Source organism: Medicago sativa, chromosome 1 (genome assembly GCF_051527215.1).
Source record: "Medicago sativa cultivar Bolivia chromosome 1, Bolivia_mono, whole genome shotgun sequence".
NCBI lineage: Eukaryota > Viridiplantae > Streptophyta > Magnoliopsida > Fabales > Fabaceae > Medicago > Medicago sativa.
The window spans coordinates 73,924,856-73,951,072 of record NC_140749.1 but is presented as its reverse complement, the minus strand read 5'-3'; the positions used below and the strand labels follow the sequence as shown (position 1 = coordinate 73,951,072).

Genomic DNA, 26,217 nt, shown 5'->3' with positions numbered 1-26,217 from the left:
TGGAATCCACAAAAATGCATGTTTAGCACGGCAACTTCGCCTGTTTTAGGAATTACGGTACGCATATGATATGGTGTGCAAAGTTAGAACAAATGCTCCACCAACTTGCTCTTCAAGTTGAAGATAAACAACAAAACATTTTAAAACCAAATCAGACAAAACATTAGAAAAAACATCAACACCCAGGCTGCGGCAGGTGTTTGAAAGCATGATTAAATAGAGGTATGCTTAATAGGGATCTCTCAAAAATGGTTTAAAGGTAGACCATTAACATTGTAAAAAAAGAATTTTATAATAATTAAAATAATATTTTTTTATTAAACATCAATAAAAATATACGAGTAAACCGTTAGACCAAATTCATATTAGACCATCTCATCAAATGAAGCACTCAGATATGTGTCCAAGTCCTGATTATATCACTTCACTTTTGGTGTCTTTGAACTTTTCAACTATGTCCACATCAAACTACTTGCAAATAGGCTTTTCATGAAGAGTGCTGATACACATACCACCATAGGTGGCATACCACTCCTACACCCCTCCACTCACACACTGCCATGTAGTCTAAATGAGTGACTCATCCTGGCCCCACCAAAACTCATTCCTTCACTCTTTCCCTTTTCACTCTCTCTCCTTCTGTAGAAAAATCTCTCTCACTTCTCTCTATCTCACCACCACACTCCTCTTAACCACCACCACTCCCTCTTTCTTTCTCGTCTGCCACCACCATAACGGCCACCACCACCGAATCCTCTCCTGCAGGACTCTCTCCTGTTCCATTCTCTCTCCCTTACCAAAATCTTTTCTCGACATTCTCTGCGGAACTCTCACCGAAACCTTTCATTCTCCGTCGCTGACCCCCGCGTAACCCATAGGTTCAGTCTTTCTCTTTCCTTTTACATCTTTTGTTGCATGTGCTTTTCGATTTTACATGTTCATTCCCATATGCTTTTCGATTTTTCTTTCTCCTTCCAGTTTTTCATTTTTTTCTTGATTGGGTGTTTTTATTTTTGTTTAAAATAACGCGATTCATGTTGAAATTGAGGAAATTGTTGAAAAATAATGTCAATTTAAGGGGTTTTAATTTTTCATCAAATCAATGGGTTCATGCTAGTCATCAAATAATGTTGATTTTTTCTTCATGTTTGGGTGGAGTTTGTGTTTTAAGGTGTTTACACAAATTTTCTTTTTAGTTATAGATCTCGTAATGATTTATTTGGCTATAGTCCTAGCGTTGTATGTGAGGTTCTGCTTTGGCATTGGTTGTTCCTTCTTTGGTGTGTGAATGTTGTTGTGTTGCTCTATTTGTGAAGACAAATTGTACATTGTGACGACTTATGCTAGGATACTTGTAATTTCAATCTGTAGCTGCTATTGTTGATCATTATGGTGACTTTTGTTTTTGAATTACAGGTGTTAATATTCAAGTAAATAAGTGATTGTAATTAAGCTTGTTAGTGATATTCACTATTGTTTTTTCATACTTGAACTTTTATGTAATTTTGTTTTGTTTGTGTTGCTTCATTTGTTTATTGAACTCTATGTTTGAAGGCGTGAATAATTTGTCCCACTTTTGTATTTTTAGTTAGTATTTTAATCCACACAGTAGATCAAATATGGTAATCAAATATGGTCTTCTGAGATGAGTGTTGTAGCGGGTTGCTCGGTTTGTGGTTGCTGTCATCAGGGGGCGGCATTCCTGCTAGATTATGCAGATTTTTTTCTGTTGTTTTGCTGCTGCCTGGTTCCTGTCTTGCGGCTGCCAGCAGGTGCTGTGCAGCTGTTGTTTGTGCTGCTATCCTTGATTTTGCTGGTGGTTTTATGGTGCTGTTTTTTCTGGTTTTTCTGCTGGTTTTGCGGTGTTTTTGGGGCTTGTTGGGACTGTTTTGCGCTTGCGGGTTTGTGTTGTCAGGGTGTTTATGGAAGCTGGATTTTTTTTGGTTGTCTTCGGTATTGAGGCGGTTGTATGCTTCTGTATAAAAGTATATTTCAGCCTCAATGTCCGAGGCCTTGTTTGTGGGGGTGGTTTTTAAGGGGTTTTTGTTCGAGCTATGTTATTGTGGCAACCGATTTCCCCTTGTATTTGTTTTTTTTTCACCCAAGCTTATTAGTGCACCTTGCACGGGCTTGTAGGTTAATAATATTTGGCCGTTTAAAAAAAATATGGTAATGAATTACGTGACTACAATGGTGAAATTTTAAGCTTACTAAGATGGACACCTGGACTTGATTTTGATTTTCCCCCTTTAATTTTATGTGATCGTAAACTTTGTATTAAGTTATCAAGATAGGATGACGAAATGAATTCTAATCTTTTCACTAGTTCTTCTTTTCTTGTTTTTGTTTTAGGTATGAGGTGATCATTAAAGTAGAGCTTACTAAGGATATTAGAGAGCAGGTGATGCATGAGATATTTAGTTGTGTATGGGTACAGAGTAACATTCTACAAACATGGGTGTAAGTACATTTTCTACCCTATTTCAATTATGATCATACTCCCCTTGAATGCAATTGTAAAATTCTGAATGTTTAGGATAACGATAAGTTGTTGAAGTTAGTAAATGGAGGTTGGTTTTAAAATATGTTGACTTCTAATCAACATTGTTTCGGTCTTTTATGCTTATGTATGACGAAAAGATGCACCACATCATCTATAATCTTAAATGCTAATTCTGATTATAAACTGTTGCTACGATGAAATTAATTTAAATTGTTATAGTTAATATTAGGCCATTAATTTTTATTTCAAAATCAGAGATTCCATGTGAGTGGGGGAGGGGAATAGCAGTGTTCAAAGTGGTCCAACTGCTGAACCATAGATAGATGAACCAAAGTTACATCTCTCCTTCATCATTGATTCAGTATTCCTATACATGTTTCTGCCCAATCACACCCAATTTCTCCAATAATATATCAATATAAGATGGGACATGTCTATACCGTATAAAGTCTTGTGATGATCCATATATATTTCAAGCTCTTCCCTTGGGAATATGATACTATTGCACTTATTAAATGTACAGGTACACACTACCCTTTGTGTGCATTTTACTCTTCTTTTTACTAAAGAAATATGCCTTCTTTCCAATAGAAAAGAGATATTGGGGATTAGAATTTTGAAGTTTGTCCTGTTACATGCTCATAGCTATAGTATTTACTTTTACAAATGATTCATGTTAACACAAACAACCTATAGTCACCACTTTTCTATTAAGAATGAATGTTTCAAGAATGAATCACATTATTTATTTTTTCTTGACAAATATGCCAATTCTTGGCTTTTTTTTTTTGTTATCAAAATCCATGGAATATTTGATTTCAAACAATGTACACATTTCAGTAAATAATCTAGAGCTATCTAAGTGCAAAAAGAACACTTTTTTAAACCATCAAGGGTTGTCATAACTTTAAGTTTAAGCTAAGATCATAATTACCTAAATGTCTCAAATACTTACTGCTAAGCATACCTTTGCTATTACTTTATTCTTTTCTATCACTTTCATTTCATATTACATAGGTTTCTAATTTTGTTGATTTTAGAGTTTTTGTTTCACTTTTTTTTCACTCTTTCTTTATGTGAGTAATTTGGTTTGTTGGTTTGTGTGTGTTTTTGTTAAGTAGACAATGCACATGATTTGCGCAGTACAAGATTGCATTGCATATGATAGTTATGAGATGAAAGTGCAATATGATGGGATGTGGGATGATGAAAGCAAGATAGAAGATGAGCTCCATATTTTGACTGTTGGTGACAAATTAGTTTTTGATGTGTCTGAGCCACCTCATTTTCTATCTATTCGGGTTGTTCCTTCTAAGATATCTCAGCGATATTGCGGTTTTATTATTGTTCTGGAATTCCTAATCATAGGTTGTATTTCAAGGTAGGGGTACCGGTGATGTTACTAAGAAACATAGATGTTGCATTAGGTCTTTGCAATGGTACCTGATTGACTATTGTTGGTTTGGGAAGGAAATGGTAAGTGCTCAGGTACTTAATGGCTCAGGTACCCGATTGACAATAACAATTGCATCTGTTGTAGTCTTCTCAACCACTAACAACAATTGCATTTGTTCCCGTGGTAATTCAACCATTGTCTAGCCAACAAAATGGTATGTGTATGTGACGATGAGGATGTCTCCATGGATGAGATAGAAAGAGTTATTGAAAGGGAGGTGGCAAATGTATCATATGATGAAGCACATCATGCATTAAATCTGTTGACTAGAATTAAGAACAAGCCAAGAAACCGTGTAAAAAGTGGGGTTCTGCTTTCCCCATGGGTGAAGGATGGACACAAAAAGAAGAAGATTTAAATTAATGTAGTGTTTTGATATGATTGTAATGTAGATGTTTTCTGATGCTATTTTTGAATTGGTAGGACAATATCGCACCTATAATATTAAAGGAAACACCATGTGTTGTTAGTTACTAACATTGTTGAACTATCGTACAGTTTAATGAGTCAGTTTTTTTTATTATTTTTTCTTCTTTGATATAAAAGATGATTGTGTCTTTATTGACAGGTGAAATCTTCGCATGTATATATTTTGCCTAAAACGATATTATTTACTCATGGGAAAGATAACTAGCCAAATATATGGTCTGTATGACCACATTTTTACACATGCGTGACCACTATTTTTTCATAAATTAAAACTTGTCCGTCTTTAGGCGTGATAAACTCGCCGATTGTAAAACAGGTTATTTATGGTTGGAAATGCTTTTAGTGCAGTGATCAAATGAGATCATGCGTTTGATTCGCCTAAAACGAGATTATTTACATCTGGGAAATATAAACTAGCCAAATATATGGTCTGTATGACCACATTTTTACAAATACGTGACCACTATTTTTTTCAGAAATTAGAACTTGTCCGTCTTTAGGCGTGATAAACTCGTAAATTGTAAAATAAGTTATTTATTGTTGGAATTGCTTTTAGTGTAGTGATCAAATTAGATTATGTGTTTGATTCGCATAAAACAAGATTATTTATACATGGGAAATATAAACTAGCCAAATATATGTTTTGTGTGACCACATATTTTAAGGTGCGTGACCACTATTTTTTCAGAAATTAGAACTTGTCCGTCTTTAGGCGTGATAAACTCGCAGATTGTAAAAGAAGTTATTTATCGTTTGAAAGGCTTTTAATGCAGTGATCAAATGAGATCATGCGTTCTATTCGCCTAAAACAAAATTATTTACATCTGAGAAATATAAACTAGCCAAATATATGGTCTGTATGACCACATTTTCACAAATACGTGACCACTATTTTTTTCATAAATTAGAATTTGTCCGTACTTAGGCGTGATAAACTTGCCGATTGTAAAACATGTTATTTATGGTTGGAAATGCTTTTAGTGCAGTGATCAAATGAGATTATGTGTTCGATTCGCCTAAAACGATATTATTTACACCTGGGAAAGAAAAACTAGCCAAATATATGGTCTGTATGACCACATTTTTACATATGCGTGGCCACTATTTTTTCATAAATTAGAATGTCTCACTGACAATTGGCTTGAATTGATTTTTTTTTTTTTTGCACATGTAAGTTACAGATAACCAAATAAACAAACAATATAACCATAATTTGTCAAAGGCGTAACCATTTTTTCCCTGCATTCAAAATTGGCCGTCATTCTCATATCTGACCTAACAACATAAAATATGATGCCCTTAATAATCTAAAGTACATGGAATGGATGGTGGTAACTTTGAATGTATCACTGACAAATTGGCTCGAATTGATTTTTTTTTTCACATGTAAATTAAAAATAACCAAATAAATGAACAACATAACCACAATTTGTCAATGTCGTAACCATAATTCTTTCATGCGTTCAAAATTGGCAAAATTAGAATGTCAGTTTAAGGTTCAATGGCTTGTTATTATACATGAGGTTTCGTGATAAAACATTATAGCATTGTTTGATCCATCTAATTAGTCTCACCTAGTGGAAAACAACTTTGATGGTTATTGTTGTATGCTGGATTTTTTACTCGATGCCGTTATCTTTGACAATTATTTTTTCATAAATTAAAACTTGTCCGTTTTTAGGCGTGATAGACTCGCTGATTGTAAAACAATTTATTTATGGTTGGAAAGGCTTTTAGTGCAGTGATCAAATGAGATTATGCGTTCGATTCGCCTAAAACGATATTATCTACACCTGGGAAAGAAAAACTAGCCAAATATATGGTCTGTATGACCAAATTTTTACAAATACATGACCACTATTTTTTCATAAATGGATAAGGAAATATAACAAAAATGTTCAGTAATATTAACGACACTTACAATGGTATAAATGGATGGATGAGGAAATATAAAAACCAAGGTACAACCATTATTATTACTCATCGGATAAATCATCATCGGATAGTTGAAATGGTACAATACATATGGTTTAATGGAGATAGTCCTAACAATAGATGGAGATAGTCATAACATTGAGAATCATAATTATAAATTATTACTCATCGGATAAATCATCATCTGTCCAGTATTGACGGAGATGCTCTATTCCACGTAATTCAACTTCCCTTGAATTTAGACATCTGTTGAGACGAATTTGCATCTGATTGTTCTCGTTGCGTATCATGTTAATGGCCAGTTCGAGCGACTCATTACTGTCTCTTGGGATTTCTAATGAACGTTTTTTTGGTCTTCTTTGGGCTTCTTGACGTAAAGATTGCCTAAGACGTGCAAACTCTTCCATTCCCATTCTCTACGATATTGATTCATTAATGGCATAAAACACAAACAATTACATACACATTAAACATCTCATTAATTAAATTGTACTTACACCAACACCACAATCCCTTTTTCGTTTGTTTTCGTTCATGATGTAGACCTTATCTGTTGGATACAAAAACAATTTCTATCAACAACAATTAAAACACACACAAACACCTATTCTCAACACATGTTACAACAACATCAATGACCGTGTGTGCGGCCTTTAATATCTCTGATCCAAATGATTGAATTTTCTGCTTAGGATCAAAAAAGAACCATGCTTAGCGACACATACAAAATCTTGCAGTGTAAATATGAAATGAATGGGAGAAATTTCATCATTGGCACATTTGTTTTACTCTTGCTACCTAGCATTAACTATCATCGAACGCCACACGACTAAAAATACTGAAATGATAAATTTAAACATTCAAGGACTTCATTGGAACCCGGAAGACCACAAGTCTCAAGATATTAGCGGTACCTCAAAGGACTGATAAATCATTGGCGTTCAATTTTGATTCTCAATTGATGTTTTGGTACACCTCCACTCAGTCATGTATCCACAGACAGGTTTGATTTATAAGCAGTTATCAAAGTCGGACACTTCAAATAATGTAGAAAATAGAAATACATGATTTAGAGATGATGTAATCAAAAAGGAAAAATATCTTACAGTGGATCAAAATTAAATCCTAGATCATATAATGACAAAAATAAAAATTATATCCTCCAATTGTCAAGTTTCATACACAGGAAGAAAAATATTACCTTGGCTTCAGATATAGAATCTTTAGTTAGATTTAACACTTCTATAGTGAAAATTTCAACATTGTCCATCAATTCCTTGTTACTAATATCAGTGAATTTCAACAAGACCGAAAAAGCTGATGCTGAAAATCTTAGGATCTCCAAAAGAAGCTGCAGAACATAAATATAAATGATTCAGGTAAAATATGATGTCACTAAAATCAATGTTTAGCCCAACAAACACGCAGATTCCTGAATGAACTTTGCAAAACTCTCAAATCAGTGGCCACCATTTAACAAACCATCCCACATAAGAAAAGTTGTCGACACTTTGGACCATTCTATTCATATTTGCTGAGATTATAGGGATTTCAGATAAGAAAATTAATTGAGAAATTTCAAACTTACAGATGGGTTTGGAGCAAGAATGAATCTCCTTCGTTGTATTCGGATCGGAATTTGGTGAAGCGATTTAGGGAGAGACGCCGTCGCCAGAGGGTTGAGGGAGAGATGGAGAGACCTGTCGCCTAAGAATGGGTAGAGAGATGGACAGATGGAGCCGTCGGAGAGAGGGTTGAGATGGAGCCGTCGGAGAGAGAGCTGGTGGCCGTCGGAGCAAATGGCAGAGAGAGATGGAGAATCGGAGCAAATGGCAGAGAGAGATGGAGAAAGCGATCGCGTGGAGAGAGGCAGAGCTGAAACTGATTTTTTTTCTTTTTTTCTTTTTCAATAAGCCAGATCTGTTTCTTATTTTAATCCTTTTTTATTGCCAGCTAAGGAGTGGTAGGAGGGTGTATCACCAAAAGGGTGTTCACCAATCTTCTTCCTTCCTGAAATACAAATCCAACTGTTATTACTTATCATCATGGATTTTATTCAAATTGAATATCTATTTTTTTATTTCGTATATAGTCCTTTGTCAGTCTTTCTCCATCTAAAGTTCTACTTATTTATTTTTTGTAAATGATCATAACACAGAAAATACATAGAGTGCGGTTGCGGTTGAAACCTCCGACCGTGTGATTAAAATCAAATGCTATAGATTTCAAATATACTTATCAAGTCTAAGTTCCAAACTTGAAATATAAACCGTTTCATATAAATATAACAAATTAACAACCACGAATCTTCAAACCGGAAGGTTACATGCAATTCAATTCCAAGTTGAAAACGTTGTCTACCATCTTGGTTGCAGTGTTGGGGTGTATTTATTAACTGTGATATTCCCTTTCAAGTAAAGCAATATCTTCTTAAAAAAATACAATTGATAGATCGTATACTTCAAAAATACTCCCTCCGTCTCACAATTGATATTCTCTTTAGTACCACCGTTATTGTTAATATATATATCTCATTTTGATTTCTTAAAAAAAAAATATTAATGTGTTTTATTCACATGAAATTAGTTATACTTCAAAAATACTCCCTCCGTCTCACAATAATTGTCTCTTTACCAATTTTCCTTTTTCTTAAAATAATTGTCACTTTAGACTACCAATGCAGCATTTATTATTATTTTTCATTGTTATACCCTTATTTATTGAATTTCATCCAACTTAACTACTCCACTAACTACAACTAATAAGGGTGTTTTAGTAATTGATACTAATTTTACCATCAAAATCAACACAATTAATCATTTCCTTAATAACCGTGCATAAACCTTAAACGACTATTATTTAGAGACGGATGGAGTAGTAGTGATCAGGTAAACATTTGACTTAAAACAAGCGGTCAAAGTGAAATCATTCAAACATCAGCACAAGAGGTCAAAGGTAAACATTCTGTAATCTAACTAGTATTTTTTTTTTTTTTTGGTAGTGAAATAAGTGAAAATATAAGCATTTACCTCTAAGATATAATGTTTGATGTTGTAATCTAACTAGTATACAATCATCATTATAATTCTAACATGAATTATATCAAATTAATTTTTTAAATTCACATTATTTAATTGGTTAAGGGTCATTTGGATAAATAATATATTTAAACACTCAATAACCACTTGTCATATAAAAATTTATGTACAAGTTACCTCTACAGTTGAAGAAAGAATGAGGTTAAACTTACATGAGCTCTGTATAAATTGTTTTCATAAGTTTGCAAAATTTATAAAAATAAGCTGACAAAACAACTTAGTAATACATCACGAGCTGCATTTTTTTTCTCAACTCTAGTGCTTATAATATAAGATAAGCCAGAATAAACTCTTCTAAACACCCCTCAGATCTCTAAATTTGGTTGAAGTTATCCCTAATTTGGGATAGACTAGAAATGTCAAAATTCAATATTGATGTAAATTGAAAATTAACATAAACATTATCTGGAAGACTGGTTGATGGAAAATTAACTATTCATAATCCTAATGTAGTTCACTCATCTAAATGATAATTTCATTATTTCAATGAAGTACATATTAAAATAAAATAAATCCAGTACAGTCAACTAATATTCATTTAGTACCACAAAATTAAGTAAAATGATGAAGGAATATGATAAACTCTATTAACCATCTCTTTAGACTGTAATGTACAGAGCAATTTATGAATGATCTTCATCTTGCTACAAAATATTTCAGCTGAAGTTCCAATTTCGGCAAAGACAGTGAACCTTGGAAAGAGAAGCCATATAATCATCAGACCTGCATCAAAGAATGCATGTGCATCTTTCATGTTTCAATGTTGCATTTCTTTGTCTAGCTAAGAAAATGTGTACATAATATGCAAAATCAAACCTTTGCCCATAAGGAGATTTGCAAGCAGCAACTATATGAACTTTTGCAGCATCATTTTCATTCTATGCGGGAAAAAATCATTAACAAGCATTAACAAATTCACATATCATTTTCAAACTAAATAAAAACTACAAAAAGCACAAGCTTTTTGACATAGTAAAAAAATCAAGATAATACACAATATTTCAGTTTGGTCCACTTTCTTCAGCTTTGTAACTATGCTTACTAATTCCAAAAAGTAACAATAAAGTATATTATACATTATTAACTACTGTTGTATCCATGAGTGTCGCCATTTGTGTATACATGCATTTGATTGGTAGATGTATCTAGAGTTGTGCTATCAATGATGATATTAAACCAATATGATGTATATATAATCTCTTAAGATGTCAAGATTGGAGTAACTGGTATAGTTAGTAAGGAAAGAAAAATGTTGGAAGTTGTAAGAATACCTGAGATTCGTAATAAAGCCCAGCATATAGCGAAGCATAAAAATAATCGCTTTCTCTGCTATTGGAGAATGCACCTACAAGCTACACGGGTAAATCAATTGCTAGTATCAGATTGCATTTCATAAAGGCATAAGGAAATGAATCTAACATAAATAACTGCATTTAAATTGTGAAAGGGATTTTTTTATTTTATGAAATTTACAAAGGCATTATTGAGCACACCTTTTCAGGATCCCCACCATCCTTAAACATGTTATATGTTTCCCTCATGACAGGCCTTGGATCTCTGCCAACCTAAATTCATCAAGAAAGTTAACAATTAATTGATATTGTCATGTTCTTTTTTCACGGGAGTAACTTCATAGTATCACAATCAATGACTTGCCTCAAGATATCGCTTTCTTGCTTCATCCACACCATATAGTTGAGCTTCACACAGAAAACACCATATGGACTCTTCCGTATCATTTGGATTTTGAGCAACGTCTAACCGAAACTGCTCAGCTCCTTCTTCAAATCTATGGAAAAAGAGTGTTATTATAAAAAGCATTCATTTGGAGACAGCTAGTTCTAATTCAGTCTCCTTTTGTTATAATATATTCAGATGTGACACATTGTAATTGCGCTCGCAAACACCTAACTTCTAAGAAGCCCGCATACATAGTACAATACGACATGTATAGGAATACGAGAAATTTTTAAAAAATAAGATATGAAATAGCCAAGGTACATTAACAAGTTTGTGAAGAGACATTCACATTGCTAATTTTTATTCATACATAAACAAATCAATATATGATTACCCTTATTAAACAAAATGTACTTGTGATCATAACAAGTAGAGTAGGAATAACTTGTGTTTCTTTTCAAGTTTGCAACCTTTTCCCCACATATTAACATGAAGCTTCTAGTCGTAGTTTTGCAATGACCATGATTCCAAACACACAAATAGCAACATATCTTTCAACCACCATTATCAGAATATATTCTTTCTACTATGAACCGTACAATTTTGTGTCATTAGTTAGGATGATAGAACAATGATGACAATTGTGTCTATATTTTTAAGAAGAATGGAAATATTTTGAAATGAATTAAAAAAGTTGGATACTTTCTGAGTACACATTGGTGAGTATCAAAAGTGTACCGATATCAAGTACGTACGTGTTGTACACCAATACTATCATTGAAGTATCGCTTTCATAGCCTAATTTAGATTAAGCTTGTATGTGGTATCACAGTAGATATGTTCGAATCACGTTGGATTTTCTAAAAGCTACACTTTATAGCTTCTACAAAATCACGGTTGGTCACCGTGATTGTGATTCTGACATACTGACCGTGATACGAAACATACACACTAATTTGGTGATAAAAATCTTCAAAATGACTATAGAGAGTAATATTCTTTTTTCCCACATAACCAGCCACAGAAAAATAAAAGCAGGTGAGGTGTGAGTACCTATCCAAGTAGTAAAGTGAGAGACCCCTTTGCCAAAGATCTGGTATTGGAACTCAAAATATCAATACATTCCAATTCCAATTCCAAATTCAATTGATATTGACGAAAGTTCGGAAAAACGAATAAACCTACAGGCCTTTTGACGAGGATCCAATTCAATTGCTTTATCAAACTCCACAACAGACCCCAAAACATCACCCTAACAAATGAGCACTAGTTAGTTACAACTCACCATTAAAGATATTTTGATACTGAAAAGAAACGTTGTGTACCTGTCTGAAGAGAGACATTCCTCGTCGAATTGCAAGAAGGGCTTCATTGGTGTTGTTATTGCCGCTGCCGCCGGTGATGGCGTCCCAGATGCCGGAAACAGAAGGAAGGAAGAGTCTTCGAGAGAGATTTGAAGGATTGGAGCAAAAGATGGGTGGTTTGAAAGATGATGATGATGGGAATGGTGAAGAAAGGAAGGGGGAGAGTAAGGTAGTGGTGGTGGGTTTAAGGTTGTGGATAATTGGCATGGACATAGTGGAAGGCAACTGGATAATAACTGATAATGGCGCGGATTTAATTATTTTATGTGGGGTAACAAGCATCGTAGCCCAGGGACCTTTTTTTTAAAGTAGCCCAGGGACCTAACTCATTCATTAATGTTAGAGTTAAATATGTCTATTTTTTTTTTTTTGAAGGAAGAGTTAAATATGTCTATTAAATTTAATCTTTACAAAAAAAATTAAATACTTTTAATTTCTATTTGCATTTTATAGGGACTATTTTGAAGGACTAAACGTATTATTTTTTGTAAAAAGTTTTTAATGTAGGGAGTATTCTTACAAACTACAATATTATGGAGGACTAAAATTACCATTAAAATTTTATATGAACTAAACTTAAAAACTCGTAATTTTGTAGGGATTAAAAACATATTTAACCCTTAATTTTTAATATTAATATAAAGGTTAAATATGTTTTTGGTCCCTATAACTATATGAAATTTTCGTTTAAGTCCATATTTTTCAATCATCATTTTTTGTCCCTATTTTTAAGTCAACTCATGTATTTTTAATGAAATTGCGCAGAAATGTGTAGAATGTTGTAAAAATTTCTCCAAAAAAAATAAGAATTTTTTAACAAAACATGAATTAAATATGAACTTTTAACCTCCAAAAATATAAAAATTCATATTTAATTCATGTTTTGTTAAAAAATCTAATATTTTTTTAGAGAGATTCTTAATTTCTTATAATATTATAAATTTTTTTGCAAATATTTACTTAAAAATATGAATTCTACGTATGAGTTTACTTGAAATGATGGAGCAAAAGTGAAAATAGAAAACTTTTAGGGGACTAAAGTTCGAAGAAATTTTTTAGAGGGACTAAAATAAAAAATTGGTATATTTATAGGGGTTAAAAACATATTTAACCCTTAATATAATTGTAAGTCGTAAACAACAAGGAATAGTGGACGAATGGTTCAAATGGGCACATGATGAAATACGTGAGAGAAAGGGCGGAAGACGATCCAAATCCCTCAAAATATATAAAAATTGTTAGGTTGAATGTTGTGATTCGAGTTTTAATATGGGTCCCATACTAGTGACCATGATTTCACCTCTTAAAATGAATAGTAAGTGAAGATTTATGATTTCGAACACCGACCCCTGCGTATGACAATGTTTTTACCTGCTGAGCTGAACTATGCTCACAGGAACAATAGATTGTTTTATCTTGACGAAGAAAAAAAAAGTAAAGTAGTTCACAAATCCCAATTGAATATATATACTCCCTAGGAAAAAAAGATCAACTTTTTTCCTTAATTAATTTTGTTTTAAAAAAAATCATCATTTCTGAAGTGAAATTAATGCAAATTGCATTCAATTTCTTCTCCTCTCATTATCCATAATCAATAAAAATTGTTTTTACATTTTTCCATAAAACTTATTTCAATGAAAACACAAGAAATTATACTCTAATTATTATATATTAGTTTTTTTTTTGTCTTAGATGAAGTGCTAAACCACTGAAATTAAACTCACAAAACAGCGAAGTCCCGGATTCGAACCCGGGTCATGATGTCCGACCTTGCAATTTCGGCATTTGCCAGTTGAGCTAAGACTTCTAGGCAAAGAGATATATATATATATATATATATATATATATGTATATAAGGGATATATTAACTATAAGAGTGACTCGTTATCAATATTATATTTCTCTAATTCAATAGTTGAACTAAAAGTACTCATTTTATGCAAAATTTTATAAAAAATTGATAAATGTAGCTATGTAATCAAACGATTGAAATTCAACATATTTTTTTTTTTAATTTTGTTGTGCATCCAATTGATGTTATCCGATAGAGAAATGATATTTGTACAACTACTTTCTTACAACTTTTTGATAATTTTCTCTCTCATACTCACATTATATTCATATTCTCTCTCTTCATTTTTCTCTCTCTATTGTTTTGGACCAATGAGAAGAGAGAAAATGAAAGTTGTCAACAAAGTTGTCACAAATGGTTGTACATATATCACTACTCTATCCGATAAACTATCTAACGGTTTTGAAACTTTTTTAAGAAATTTTATACTTGATCTACTCAACAAGAGCTTTTAATTCATCGGTTGAATTGGAGAAATATAATATCAATAATAAATTATTAAACGGAATTACTATATGTAGAGTTATTCTTAGAGTCAATATACTCATCATCATAAATTTGTGTGGTTTTCTCTAAAAAAAAAAAAAAAAAGATTGTGTGGTTTCTCAAGTGAACGAATCCTAACATAGAATTTGATATTAAACTTTTCAGGGATAAATTCTATGACCAACTCTAGAAATCTCAAATTCTTATTCTAGAAGATATATATACATCAATTTGGGCAACTTATTTGACTAAAACCTTACCCCAATCGACACTTAATGCGAACAACAAGACAATGACAACTACCTTCAAAAATGACACCTACCATCGAATTTGCCTATATCAAGCAAAACACACATAGCCATAAGATGAGCCATTTCCTAAATACCAATTGGATTTTGTGAATCGTAATCTCGAAGCAAACCACATAGGCACATATGGCAATTAGTTGCTCCAACATAGATACTCTGCCGGAGGATTGTGTTTCAAAAATTCTAACGTACACATCTCCACTTGATGCATGTAATTTCTCAATGGTATCCTCAACTTTGCATTCAGCAGCTAACTCTGACTCACTTTGGAGAAGCTTCTTACCCTCTGACTATGAAGACATCATTTCAAGAACCCTCAATCCCCTCACTCTCCAATCTTGTTCTTCATATAAACATCTCTTCTCTCTCTGCCAACAACCTCTGCTCCTAGACAGGGGCCACATAGTAAGTAGAATCCACCTCCAATTAATTTCAATTACAACAATTCATAGATTTCATGCATGTATGAATTCGCAATGAGTTTGACAGAATCATGGTCAAGTATATGTAGTTTTTGCAAAATCACGGTGGTTCATCATAATTTCCGTGTTGATTCTAACAATTGATTTATGATATTGTTTTTTATGTAATGTTATGTAGAGCTTTAAATTGGACAAGTATTCGGGTAAAAAAACTTATATCCTATCTGCAAGAGAATTGTCAATAACATGGAGTAATGATCCATTGTATTGGAGCTGGAGATCATCTCCTGAATCAAGGTAAACTTGCTTTAATTTCAACTCCTTTTGTTTAAGCTTATCATGCCTGAATCCAAATGTTTAATTCAATTATTCATGTACCTGCACGTTAATAACACAAATTTAAAATCCCTCAAATAAAATAACACAAATTTATAATAACATTAACACAGTTTCTTTTAATGTATTTTAAGTTATCATTGATCATGACTGTATTCATACTTAAGTTATAATAACAGAGATTTCCACATATCTTGCTTACATCATCTTTATCTATTTTCTTCTACTGTTTTTTCCGATAAGATTTGTTCTATACCTACTTTGTTTGCATGCATGTCCTTATCACGTTTATATTTAATTTTATCATCAACTTTTCTCTTTTTCGTCTTTCTTTGTCTCTTAGTACAGAAACCGACACCTTAATTAAAACGTGGGAGGATGGGATGGGTAATTGTTATTTTCATCTTTCTTCATCTTTATAATTTTTTTTATAGAAAAATTTTAACTTGTACTTTAAGTCACAAGTTAGTAGGTGAAATGTAAAACAAAATTGTTGAAATTTGTATATTAAATTTAATTTTTTAACTTTTAGTTAATTGAATGCACAAAATCTAAAAGAATATTTTTACTTTTGGAACATGAATTAAAAATGAAAAAACTTGTGTCCTTTTAAAGACACATGTTAAGAAAATCGAATATAGAAATATAGTATTGAAAATTGTGCATTTTATCATTTTTAAAAAAATTTGCTCACAAATAAAAAACCTTCTAAAAAGTTTAAAATTTTATTTTTTTTCAATGCAAAATTTATTTTTTATTTCCTTTTTTAATTCTTAACTTGTTCTCCTATAGGGCACAAGTTATTTCGTTTTAGTCCTGAACTTGTGGCCTTATGACCCATTAAAAAATGGATTCATAATTTTTATGTGAATCTCGGCGCTTTATCTTTGACCCATTTTTAAATGATGAGACTTTCATGAATTTTATCCAAAAAAAAAACAGAGTGTTGCTAGCACTCATTGCATGTAAACTTCAATTTGAACATCCTAACGTAAGTTGACTAGTTATGGAAAAAGGAATATATGGCCTATTTGTTGAAGATAATTAAAAATTAATTTTCTTGTTCTAGTTATGTTTGTGTGTAAGTTTCTTTTTAAAAAATATTTTAATATTTTTTTAGGGAAAAAACATTTTAATATTAATAAAATAAATATTTGTTTTAGAGATTTTTAAGAGAAAGATGTGTTATTTCATATTTGTTTAAAATTATAAAAAGAAATTTGCATATGTTTTATTAAAAAAAAAATGTTAAGATCATCTTCAATGGTGAGATCTATGTCAATTAAGAATAAGTACCTATTATTTTTCGAGAAAAGATAATTAAATTTTAGAGTGCTCGGTGGATTGGAATTCTACAATAAACATGGTCTCTTTCAGCAAGACCCCACCATTTGTCCTCATTAAAAATGTCTTTTTAAACCATTTGTCCTCAATGGCGTTGGCTACGGTAGGCAACCTTAATGGGTCTCCTACAGTAGGAGACTACAATTTTTTTTTATTTTATTTTTATTTCAAAATCGATGTCAGCCATTAGATTTAGAAAGAAGGTTTTGAATGGCATAGATTTGTTTGCAGCATGACCCACTAGGATGGTATATTATTAAAGGGTGTTTTTGTCATGAAGGATTAAGAAGCTTATAAATCCCAGTTCCCTTCCCCAACAATGTTACCACCAGCATCCTCGTGTGTTCCTTGCAAGCTGCATACATTCCCAGCATCCTCGTGAGATTCTTCGATTGATAAACGTTGAAGTTTAAACTCAGAATTTTATATTTATTTATGTTAAAAATGTTGGAGTATATTCATTAAATTACTTGAAAAAAAATGATATTTGAGATTCATTCCTAAAAATGTTAAGAGTATTGAGTCGGAGGAATTAAGTGTATAAATAAAAAATGTGTAATATTTAAATATCCAAAAATGACGACCATTTCCATTGCGGATCCAATGGTCTTTAATAAACTTACCTTAATGATACCGCAGATTCGCAGAGGTGGCTGAGGTAAGAACAGTGAGCTGGTTAGAGATTAAAGGCAAAATAAGGACTCGCATTCTAACACCAAACACGACTTACGTTGTTTATCTCATCACAAAGGTTTCACACCGTATGTACGGACTTGATTCTGCGCCAGCTGAGGTATCAGTTGCAATGGCCAACAAAGTGCAAAATGGGATGGCATATTTGTACAATAAATACGAGGAGGATACTACGTTTTATGAAAAGCATAGAAAGATGGAAGGAAACAAATTGATAGAAGATAATAAGGATATTCGAGTTCCATCTAAAAGGGATGATGGGTGGATGGAAATTGAATTGGGTGAGTTTTTCTGTGGTGAAGTTGACATGGAGGTTAAGATTAGTGTTATGGAGGTTGGTTATAGACTGAAGGGTGGTCTCATCGTTGAAGGAGTTGAAGTTAGACCAAAATAAATATGTTTGACTATAGTAGAAGTAAAACCAAAGGTAAAGGCAATTTTTTATTGTTAGTTGTATTTTTGTGATTTTTTTAAAAGTATTTTTGTGAATAAAATAAATATATGCTAGAAACACAGAGTGAAAATGTATAATTATTATTATACATAGCCAATTTTGTGCAAAAACTGTACAATTTTTAGATGTAATTATAAGATATCCTTATTTACATATTCCAGGTTAATCATAACTCTTGGTGTATGATATATAGTTTATCAAGTCTATTAAATCATCGTCAAATATTAATTTAAAAGTTCGTATCAACATGATTTTTTTTTTTAAGCAAAAAAGATAATATAATAAATAAAAAGAAAACGATATAAAGACTGGGGGGACATATGACCTGACCCAGGAAAACCCAAATGGGAATACATCGTGGTAAATCAGCCTAAGTGGATCTACTCTAACCTATCCTAACAAATATTCACTAATCATAGGCGCAACCCAGCGAACCCGCGTACGGGCGCGAAACCAAGTTACAAAAAAAGAATGAAAAGTGAATATCTGCAGAGAACAATTAGAGCTTAGTTATGGCGAATGGATCGACCGCCAACACGGTACAAAATCCAAGTGCCAACAGCTCCCTGAATCAACAACAAGCATAAAAGCTCTTTCGAGCAAACAACGCGTAAGAACTCAGATCAAGGGATGAGTCCAATACGTCAGTGACCAGACCCTTTCGGGTTAAACGAACCAGACTCTTTCGGGTTTTTGTAACAGACCCTTTCGGGTTTACGTAACTGAACCACCGCAAAGAGTCCAAGCCTACGACCACCCCCAACCTCTGCTAAACCAACACAAACTAACCAAACTGTCGTAAACCCAAACAACGAACAACTCGTAGGCGCCGAAAACAAGCCACCCACTAACACCACCATCGACCCAACCATAACAAGAAAACACCAACAAGGAAAGCACAAAAGACCCCGGAGGGAGTCTGCCACCAAATCCTGCAAACAGTCACCATCGAAACTGAAAAAGGACAACAATACAGCCACCAATGCCAACCACGGCCACCGACACTAGCAACAAATATCCACCGCGATCCTTGCGACAACTATCTACAAGAAGATGCGTTGAAGTAGGATTAATCAAGGGAGATGAAGAGGCTACAACCCAGCCACCAGGTTAAACGCAGATCAACCGTGCTAGAGCTTTACCAACAAAGACAACAGGAACCGACACAAAACTGGATCTCAGACTCCCAACGAGGAAAGCTCCAGCTTTGTGCATCGACCCATCCTCCTCTGTCTTCCCTACTACATCGATTGGAACAAACAGATCCAAACCATCTGCAGCTGGACGGAATCCGACGAAGACCAACGACGAAGAAGAACGAACAGAGACGAAACAGCGACGAGCAACCTCCAAGCTGGAGCGTGATGGTGATGCCGCCGTGAAGGCCGGGCATACCATCACCGACGTTGGATCTACATCCTGGAGGAACAAGTTTGGATTGGCAAGGGAGAAAAGTTAGGTTGCGGCTGGAAGAAAAGGTTAGGCTTAGAGAGAAGTGAGTGTTTCTAGAGAGAGAAGTCAGGTTGAAGTCTCCTGTAAAGCCCGTATCAACATGAATTATTTTGATCTCCACTTAATAATTTTATCGTACTAAGGATGTAAAACTGGAGGTATACTAAGCATATAGGTTGAATAATAGAAATTAAAGATGGTTAGTGAAGACGGATGGAAAACACAAGAAAGGGGTTTGAATTGAGTTTTCGGGAATTAAAAATCTTTTTCATAGGTTAACCATTTTTGTTAAGACAACTTGTTAACTAGAGGTCAAATACAATAGTTCTTTATCAAAATATTTAAATTTATTTTAAGACAAGGTGAAGTTAAACCATAAAGAACTCGACGTAAAACATAAAAGTACACAACATAAAGAGGCAAAGTAAAAGAGAGGACACACCAAATTTATACCAGTTCATTATCAACTTGATAGCTAATCGAGTCTACCCTATTCAGAGTGATTAGTCATCTCAACAAGAGAGACTTCTTTCATTATAATCTCCTAGTATAACACTCAAAGTATCCGCCCTAAGATTTCATGAAGCATAAATCCTGGTAAGTCCATTATCCCATCATTATCGGGTCACCAATCATGATACTCACATCAACTTCCCGCTAGCACAACCATGATAACCTTGTCACTTACCCGATTGTCCAGCCATGATGATTCTATCACATACTTACTTGGTTGTATGACCACGGTGAGTGGTGGGGCTAGAAAGAAAAGTTCGGGTGAGCCACAAAAATAAACTAACACACACGCACACAAAATTTATGTTTTAATAAGAATTAAACACAAAGTTGACCATCAAAAAGTTAAAATACTCAGCTTAAAAGTTCAAAATAATATCTACGCATTTCGGGACTTAAAAGTGTGATAATAAATGATACTACTAAAATGGAGAAGAGAGTGTGTCACAATGTAACTTTATTTAAAAGTCAGATATATTTTAGTAATTTTCTCTATAAAAAATTTTAAATTTTTGGTGGGCTAAGTCGTGGCCCACCCGTGCCATAGAGGGGCTTGGCCACTGACCATGATGAGTTATTGGCAAAAATCTTAACTTCTAAGTCACTAGTCTTCTCACACTTATAAGGTCAAATGTTTAGAGTCTCTCTAGCTATCCCAAATGTCTATAGTCATTCATATCATTTACAAGTTAGTAATGCTGAACATGGTACGAAGGAGGGCTGAGTTTGTATCCAAATGATACAACGTCATGGATAGAGTGATAACTATCCAACATCATGGATAGTTATACTTCTTGATTAATCTACGACTGAGAGAGGGTGGCGTTTAGCCTGGGACAGTTAACTTCTTTCCCACCATGGGAAAGTTGAAATTTTCCTGCCAGCTGACGGTATAACAGGTTGTTCCAATTATATTAAATTTATATTTTAATTATTATAATATCAAAATAGAATTACTATTTTACACCTCCCATTCCACACACCAAAACATCTACTCCTCTCTCATCTACTCGGCTTTATTCCCTTTTTCATATGCAGGAAAAAACAAAGTTAAATCACATCTATCTCTTAGCTTCTCTTTGTTTTTTTTTTTTTTTTACAGATTTAGCTTCTGTGTTAAACTCCATTTATTGTGTGTATATTACTTCATCTCTTTGAAATTATCCCATTGAAAATCATTTCTATTGAACCCTTAATCGAAGCTCCATGTTAATCCTGTCTTGAGGAGCAGTTTGTTCAGATCTAGAATAGAAGCTATTTATTTGATGTCAAAAATCAGCTCACAGATTGCTATTTGAGAAAAGGCAACAACTTCATATAGATCTTAACCCATTTGAGAAGAGTGTTATGCTGATACAACCAAAGTATTGTATTGAGATCGAAGGGATTATCAATCCCAAAATGGAAACACCGTTTCTCTGAGGAGGAAGAAGAGGGAAAATTTGCTTTGCTGCTGTTCCCAGATGACTTTTTCCACTCATTTTTTGCACTGTTTTCTTTGTTTTGTTGAAGGCTAATTGGGTGACACAAAAGATATCTTATTAAAAAAAACAAAAGATATTGGTAAAAAAAAAAACGTTATGCTATCATTTTAATATATCTTATTAAAAATACCACATCATTTTTAAAAGTAAACACAAGAAAAAAAATGGTACGTACTTTTTAAATAAAATAATATATGCTTCAAGAAATAAAAATATGTCACTTACTAATATTCAACAAATTTATTTTATGTCAAAGGCCCATGATTTAATACAAAAAAAAAACAGTATATCAAACAAATGAAAAAATGTTATTTAATCATTTAGTGGGGACCTTGATCTTAGCCATCCAATTAAAATAATGTTAAATCTATGGCTGTAAAGGAAACTTTCCCATCATGGGAAAAAAGAGTCCATTCTCATGCTAAACGTCACCATGAGAGGGTGGCATTTAGGGTGGGTAGAGGAAAGAGTTTCCCACCATGAAAAAGTTAATCTTGACCATTAGATTAAATCAAGTCCACATTCTTATCATACTCTCTCAACACCATAATTTTTTTTAAACTTCAGCTAGGTCCCTCAGCTTCTTCCCTCTCTCCAGTTACAATCTCCTCCCTAATGCTTTCTCTCACATGGTCTTCGATCTCTCCCTTTGGCACCAACATCATCACCAGTTGCTTCCTCGTCCATCCTCCGACGGTTTTTTTCAACCTGCAAGTTCTCCGGCGCCGGTGTAGGTTCCGGCGGTGGCGACGGTTTTGGATTGAAACGGTTAAAAAACCACTACATTCATCATCAACATTTTTTTTTCTAAAAAAAACCTAACAAATTTGTGCTTTCAACAAATTTCAGATTTGAGTTTTTTAAACTAGTAATTATTCTGGAAAAGTTGTTTTAACATTATTGAGTTGAAATGGGTGAAGTTACAAGCATAAGAAATATTCAATACCCATCTTAATGGAACCTCATAAGATTCAAGACCCATTGCAATTTGAAGTTGTCACTGAAAGCTGTCACGGTACCGAAACAAACATAAACAGTGGATTTATGGGTTCCTTTGATTGAAGTTATGAAGATTATTTTTTTTAGATTGCAACTCATGAAATTGTTTTAATAATTGGTTCCATAAAAAGCTTGTTTCTTAATTGCAACCCATGAATAATTTGTTTGAATCATTTTAATTTTCTGGGCATTTTAAAAAAAAAAATAACATGGTGAAGATGAAAAGGGTTGTAGTTTCATGGTGGATAAGATGTTGGTGTTGATGGTTTGTCTCTGATGCGGCTGGTGAGTGGGAGTATGGAGGAGAGAGAAGGATGGTGAGGTGAGGGAGTGAGGAAAAATAATATAGTGTGCACAACCCATGATAAAATGGGTACTCCTCTCTAATCTACTGGTAAAAAAATACTTTCCCATAGTGGGAAACTCTTATTCCTCTCACCCACCCTAAATGCCACCCCATGAGAGAGTGATACAAATGATTTACAAACGAGGTAATTTTTCTTTGGCATTTCTTTGTGTAGTTTTTCAATAACATTGTTTTTCGTTGTTTTTATAATAACAATTATTGTCCTTTGAAAAATAACACTGTATCTGACTGAACACAGAGCCCATGATACAATATTGGCATGAGTAATGATATTTTGACAACCATTTGATGATAACTTTTGTGACAACCTTACTTTCCTTTCTTCTCATTGGTCAAAAACAATAGAGAGAGAAAAAGGAAGAGAGAGGATAAGTACATCATGTGAGTATGAGAGAGAAAGTGGTACAAAAGTTGTCATAAAATGGTTGTACAAATATCATTTCTCTATTGGCATAGGCTAAATGCACCGAACCGCCGGAAAATAGCGGTGTCCTGGTGCTGCCACTGTCCATCGGTGGACCCGGAAATCATTCATGTGCGTTCTTAGACCATGTACAATGAGGGTGTTGAATCTGACTTTCAACAAGTGGAACCTGTCCAATGGTGTGTTGAATGTTGTTGAGGGATGAGCTGGAGGTGAGAGTTGTTGAATCCATTCAACGTTGTTGAAGCCTGCTCCATTGTGCCACCTGTCGCAGCTTGGTTGGTGAGAAATGGAGCGTGTAACAAACACGCCGACAGAAGCGCGTGGAATGTCAGTGGACGGAGAGAGAAGAAAGAAAATATGGAATAAGGGGACGCGTGTTGGTTTTGTATTGGCTGGTCTGTTTTTAATTTTTTTTAATAATTCTACATCAATTATTTTGTTGAAAAAAATTTTTAAAAAAATATATATATATATCAAAATTCAAGATTTTTTTTTCTCTATAAATAGAGACTTGATTCATTTCATTTGGACACAGAAAAAAATACCAAGTTTTTCACTATCTTCTTCTTATTATATCTTTCTATTAGCAAACTAAGTGAAGTTTTAATCTTCTTTTTAGTGAAATGGATCCCAAAAATAAAAATAAATTATTTAAATAAATTTTTTTCACTTTTTAGTTTCAATTCTTTTTAGTTTCAATTTTTTTTTCAGTTTTTCTTTATTTTAATTTAATTATAATCGATAATTGTAATTTTATGTAATTATAAAAACAAAAATATAAAATTAAATAAGAATAAGAAATAAAAGGTGGTGGGGTAGAGTGTTGAATGAAAAAAACCATTGGAGATGTTAAAGTTGAATGAGTGTTGAATTAAGAGAGAGAAGATGATGTGGAGTGTTGGGAATTGAAAAAGTGGGTGTTGAAGGGTGTTTAATGTTGGTGACCATTGTAAATGGTCTTAGTACCCATGTGATGACAAGTGGATCAGAAATAATTAGGTGAGAACTGGTTTGGGACCACGTGATTCTATTCAATTTTTTTTTTCTTCAAGTAGTCTATAGGATATAATTCATCTTTTTTAAAGTGAATAAGTTGGGTGTTTAGAATTTGAATTCCGGTCTCTGCATATAACAATGCATATGCTAACTGATCTATGCTCATAAATATTCTACTCAATTCAGCTTAATATTAGTTCAAAATAATAGTCGTTTAAGATTTGTGTATGATTTTTAAAGAAATAATTAATTATATTGATTTTAATAGTAAAATTAGTATTCCTTCTGTCGCGTATTATTTGACACAGTTGATCCCGTCATACATGTCAATGCACAATTTTGATCTTAAATTATTATTTTTGAAGGATGATCTTAAATATTTTTAATAATCTATTAGAAAAAATTATAAAAACTTAATATTTTAAAAGTATTCATCGAGACAAATCAAACATTTTTTTTAACAATCCAACAACATCTTATATGCTAGTATTTTTTTTTGTATATTAGTAGAAAAATATGGTCAAAATGTGTTATGTGAATAATGCATATTTTTAAATCAGGTCATTAAAAATGGCTAAAATATATTCTATTAATTGTAGTTTGTGAAGTAGTTAAGTTGAATGAAATTCAATTAATAAAGATATAATGATGGAAAAATAATAATATATGGTCCATTGACATTCTAAATTGACAATTATTTTGATACATAAAGAAAAGGTTAAATAGACAATTATTTTGAAACTAAGGGAGTACATCTTTTGTTGTTAAATCTTGAATTTTCAGAGATTGAAATCTTGACAATTCAAAGTTCGATTATGAGGTAAATATAATATGACTGTAATTTTTTATTCAAAAATTAAATTTAAATTCTCTTAAACGATTCATTCTTTGGTGGAGTTCATTAACCACTTGACTTCAATTGTTTGGTTCAATTAAATACAATTTAAATTAAAGATGAAAGTCGACCCTAGTTTTCTAGTGAGAGAAACTCCAACTTCTCTCTAAACTTTCTTTCTCATTCGTTCATCGAGGAGGGTGGTTTTAGGTCATTTTTTGACCTAGAATCACCCCTCTACATCTTTTTTTTCCTCTTTTCTTTCAATCTAAATAAGTGGTTTTCACATATATGAAGTTTTTCCTTTTGTGTTTTTTGTGATTTCGTCGTCTAAGTGCGGCGTTGTGTTGTTCGTCGTCTTGTGCGGCGTTTGATTTCGCGTTTTGTCGCGGTGTTCGTTTAATTCCTATTGAAAGTTCTACATCAGTCAATTACAAATTCAACCAATGATTTGGGTGTCAAAGTTGCAGATCCGGAAGCATGGGTATTTCGGTGACTTAGGTTTTATCATATTATTTGTAGGCATTTTGCTGTTGTATGCTATTAACTTGGGTGCTGTGAGTTTGTTCACAGATTCACCCTTTACGTTTTTAGCGATGTTTGTATTGATGTACTCTATCGATTTGAATGAATGAATATCGTTTTGCTTTTGTAAAAAAAAAAATACAATTTAAATTAAAATAATTTATTCAATTTTTGTCTATATGCAATAACAATAATTTATATAGTATTTGGTCTCTAGAATGACAAATGCTATATAAAATTCATATACAGGACTAAAAGT

At 33.0% G+C, this 26,217-nt stretch overlaps 2 protein-coding genes and 2 long non-coding RNA genes across 6 annotated transcripts; 2 read left to right on the top strand and 2 right to left on the bottom strand.

Annotated features, from left to right (window-relative positions):
* Positions 1-498: 498 nt before the first annotated feature.
* On the top strand, positions 499-4,624 carry LOC146957289 (uncharacterized). Its single transcript, XR_015022726.1, has 3 exons — positions 499-878; positions 2,353-2,460; positions 2,759-4,624. It is a non-coding gene; the product is annotated as an uncharacterized LOC146957289 (long non-coding RNA).
* A 1,712-nt stretch (positions 4,625-6,336) lies between these two features.
* On the bottom strand, positions 6,337-8,424 carry LOC146957288 (uncharacterized). 3 transcript variants are annotated; one of them, XR_015022656.1, is made up of 4 exons: positions 7,912-8,424; positions 7,525-7,674; positions 7,238-7,359; positions 6,337-6,873 (listed from the first exon to the last, which is right to left on the bottom strand). It is a non-coding gene; the product is annotated as an uncharacterized LOC146957288 (long non-coding RNA). The 3 variants fall into 3 exon arrangements; XR_015022655.1 differs by lacking the exon at positions 7,238-7,359 and having other exon boundaries at positions 6,337-6,739; positions 6,821-6,873; XR_015022652.1 differs by lacking the exon at positions 7,238-7,359.
* Positions 8,425-9,838: 1,414 nt separating this feature from the next.
* On the bottom strand, positions 9,839-12,699 carry LOC146957287 (Tetratricopeptide repeat (TPR)-like superfamily protein). Its single transcript, XM_085735568.1, has 8 exons — positions 12,427-12,699; positions 12,287-12,353; positions 12,155-12,194; positions 11,078-11,210; positions 10,915-10,986; positions 10,693-10,773; positions 10,238-10,299; positions 9,839-10,144 (listed from the first exon to the last, which is right to left on the bottom strand). The coding sequence occupies exons 1-8, from the start codon at positions 12,676-12,678 to the stop codon at positions 10,078-10,080; spliced, it is 774 nt and encodes a 257-aa protein (XP_085591694.1). The 5' UTR covers positions 12,679-12,699; the 3' UTR covers positions 9,839-10,077.
* Positions 12,700-15,170: 2,471 nt separating this feature from the next.
* LOC146957286 (F-box protein PP2-B15-like) lies at positions 15,171-19,879 on the top strand. Its single transcript, XM_085735560.1, has 3 exons — positions 15,171-15,516; positions 15,712-15,830; positions 17,853-19,879. The coding sequence occupies exons 1-3, from the start codon at positions 15,238-15,240 to the stop codon at positions 18,298-18,300; spliced, it is 846 nt and encodes a 281-aa protein (XP_085591686.1). The 5' UTR covers positions 15,171-15,237; the 3' UTR covers positions 18,301-19,879.
* Positions 19,880-26,217: the final 6,338 nt, after the last annotated feature.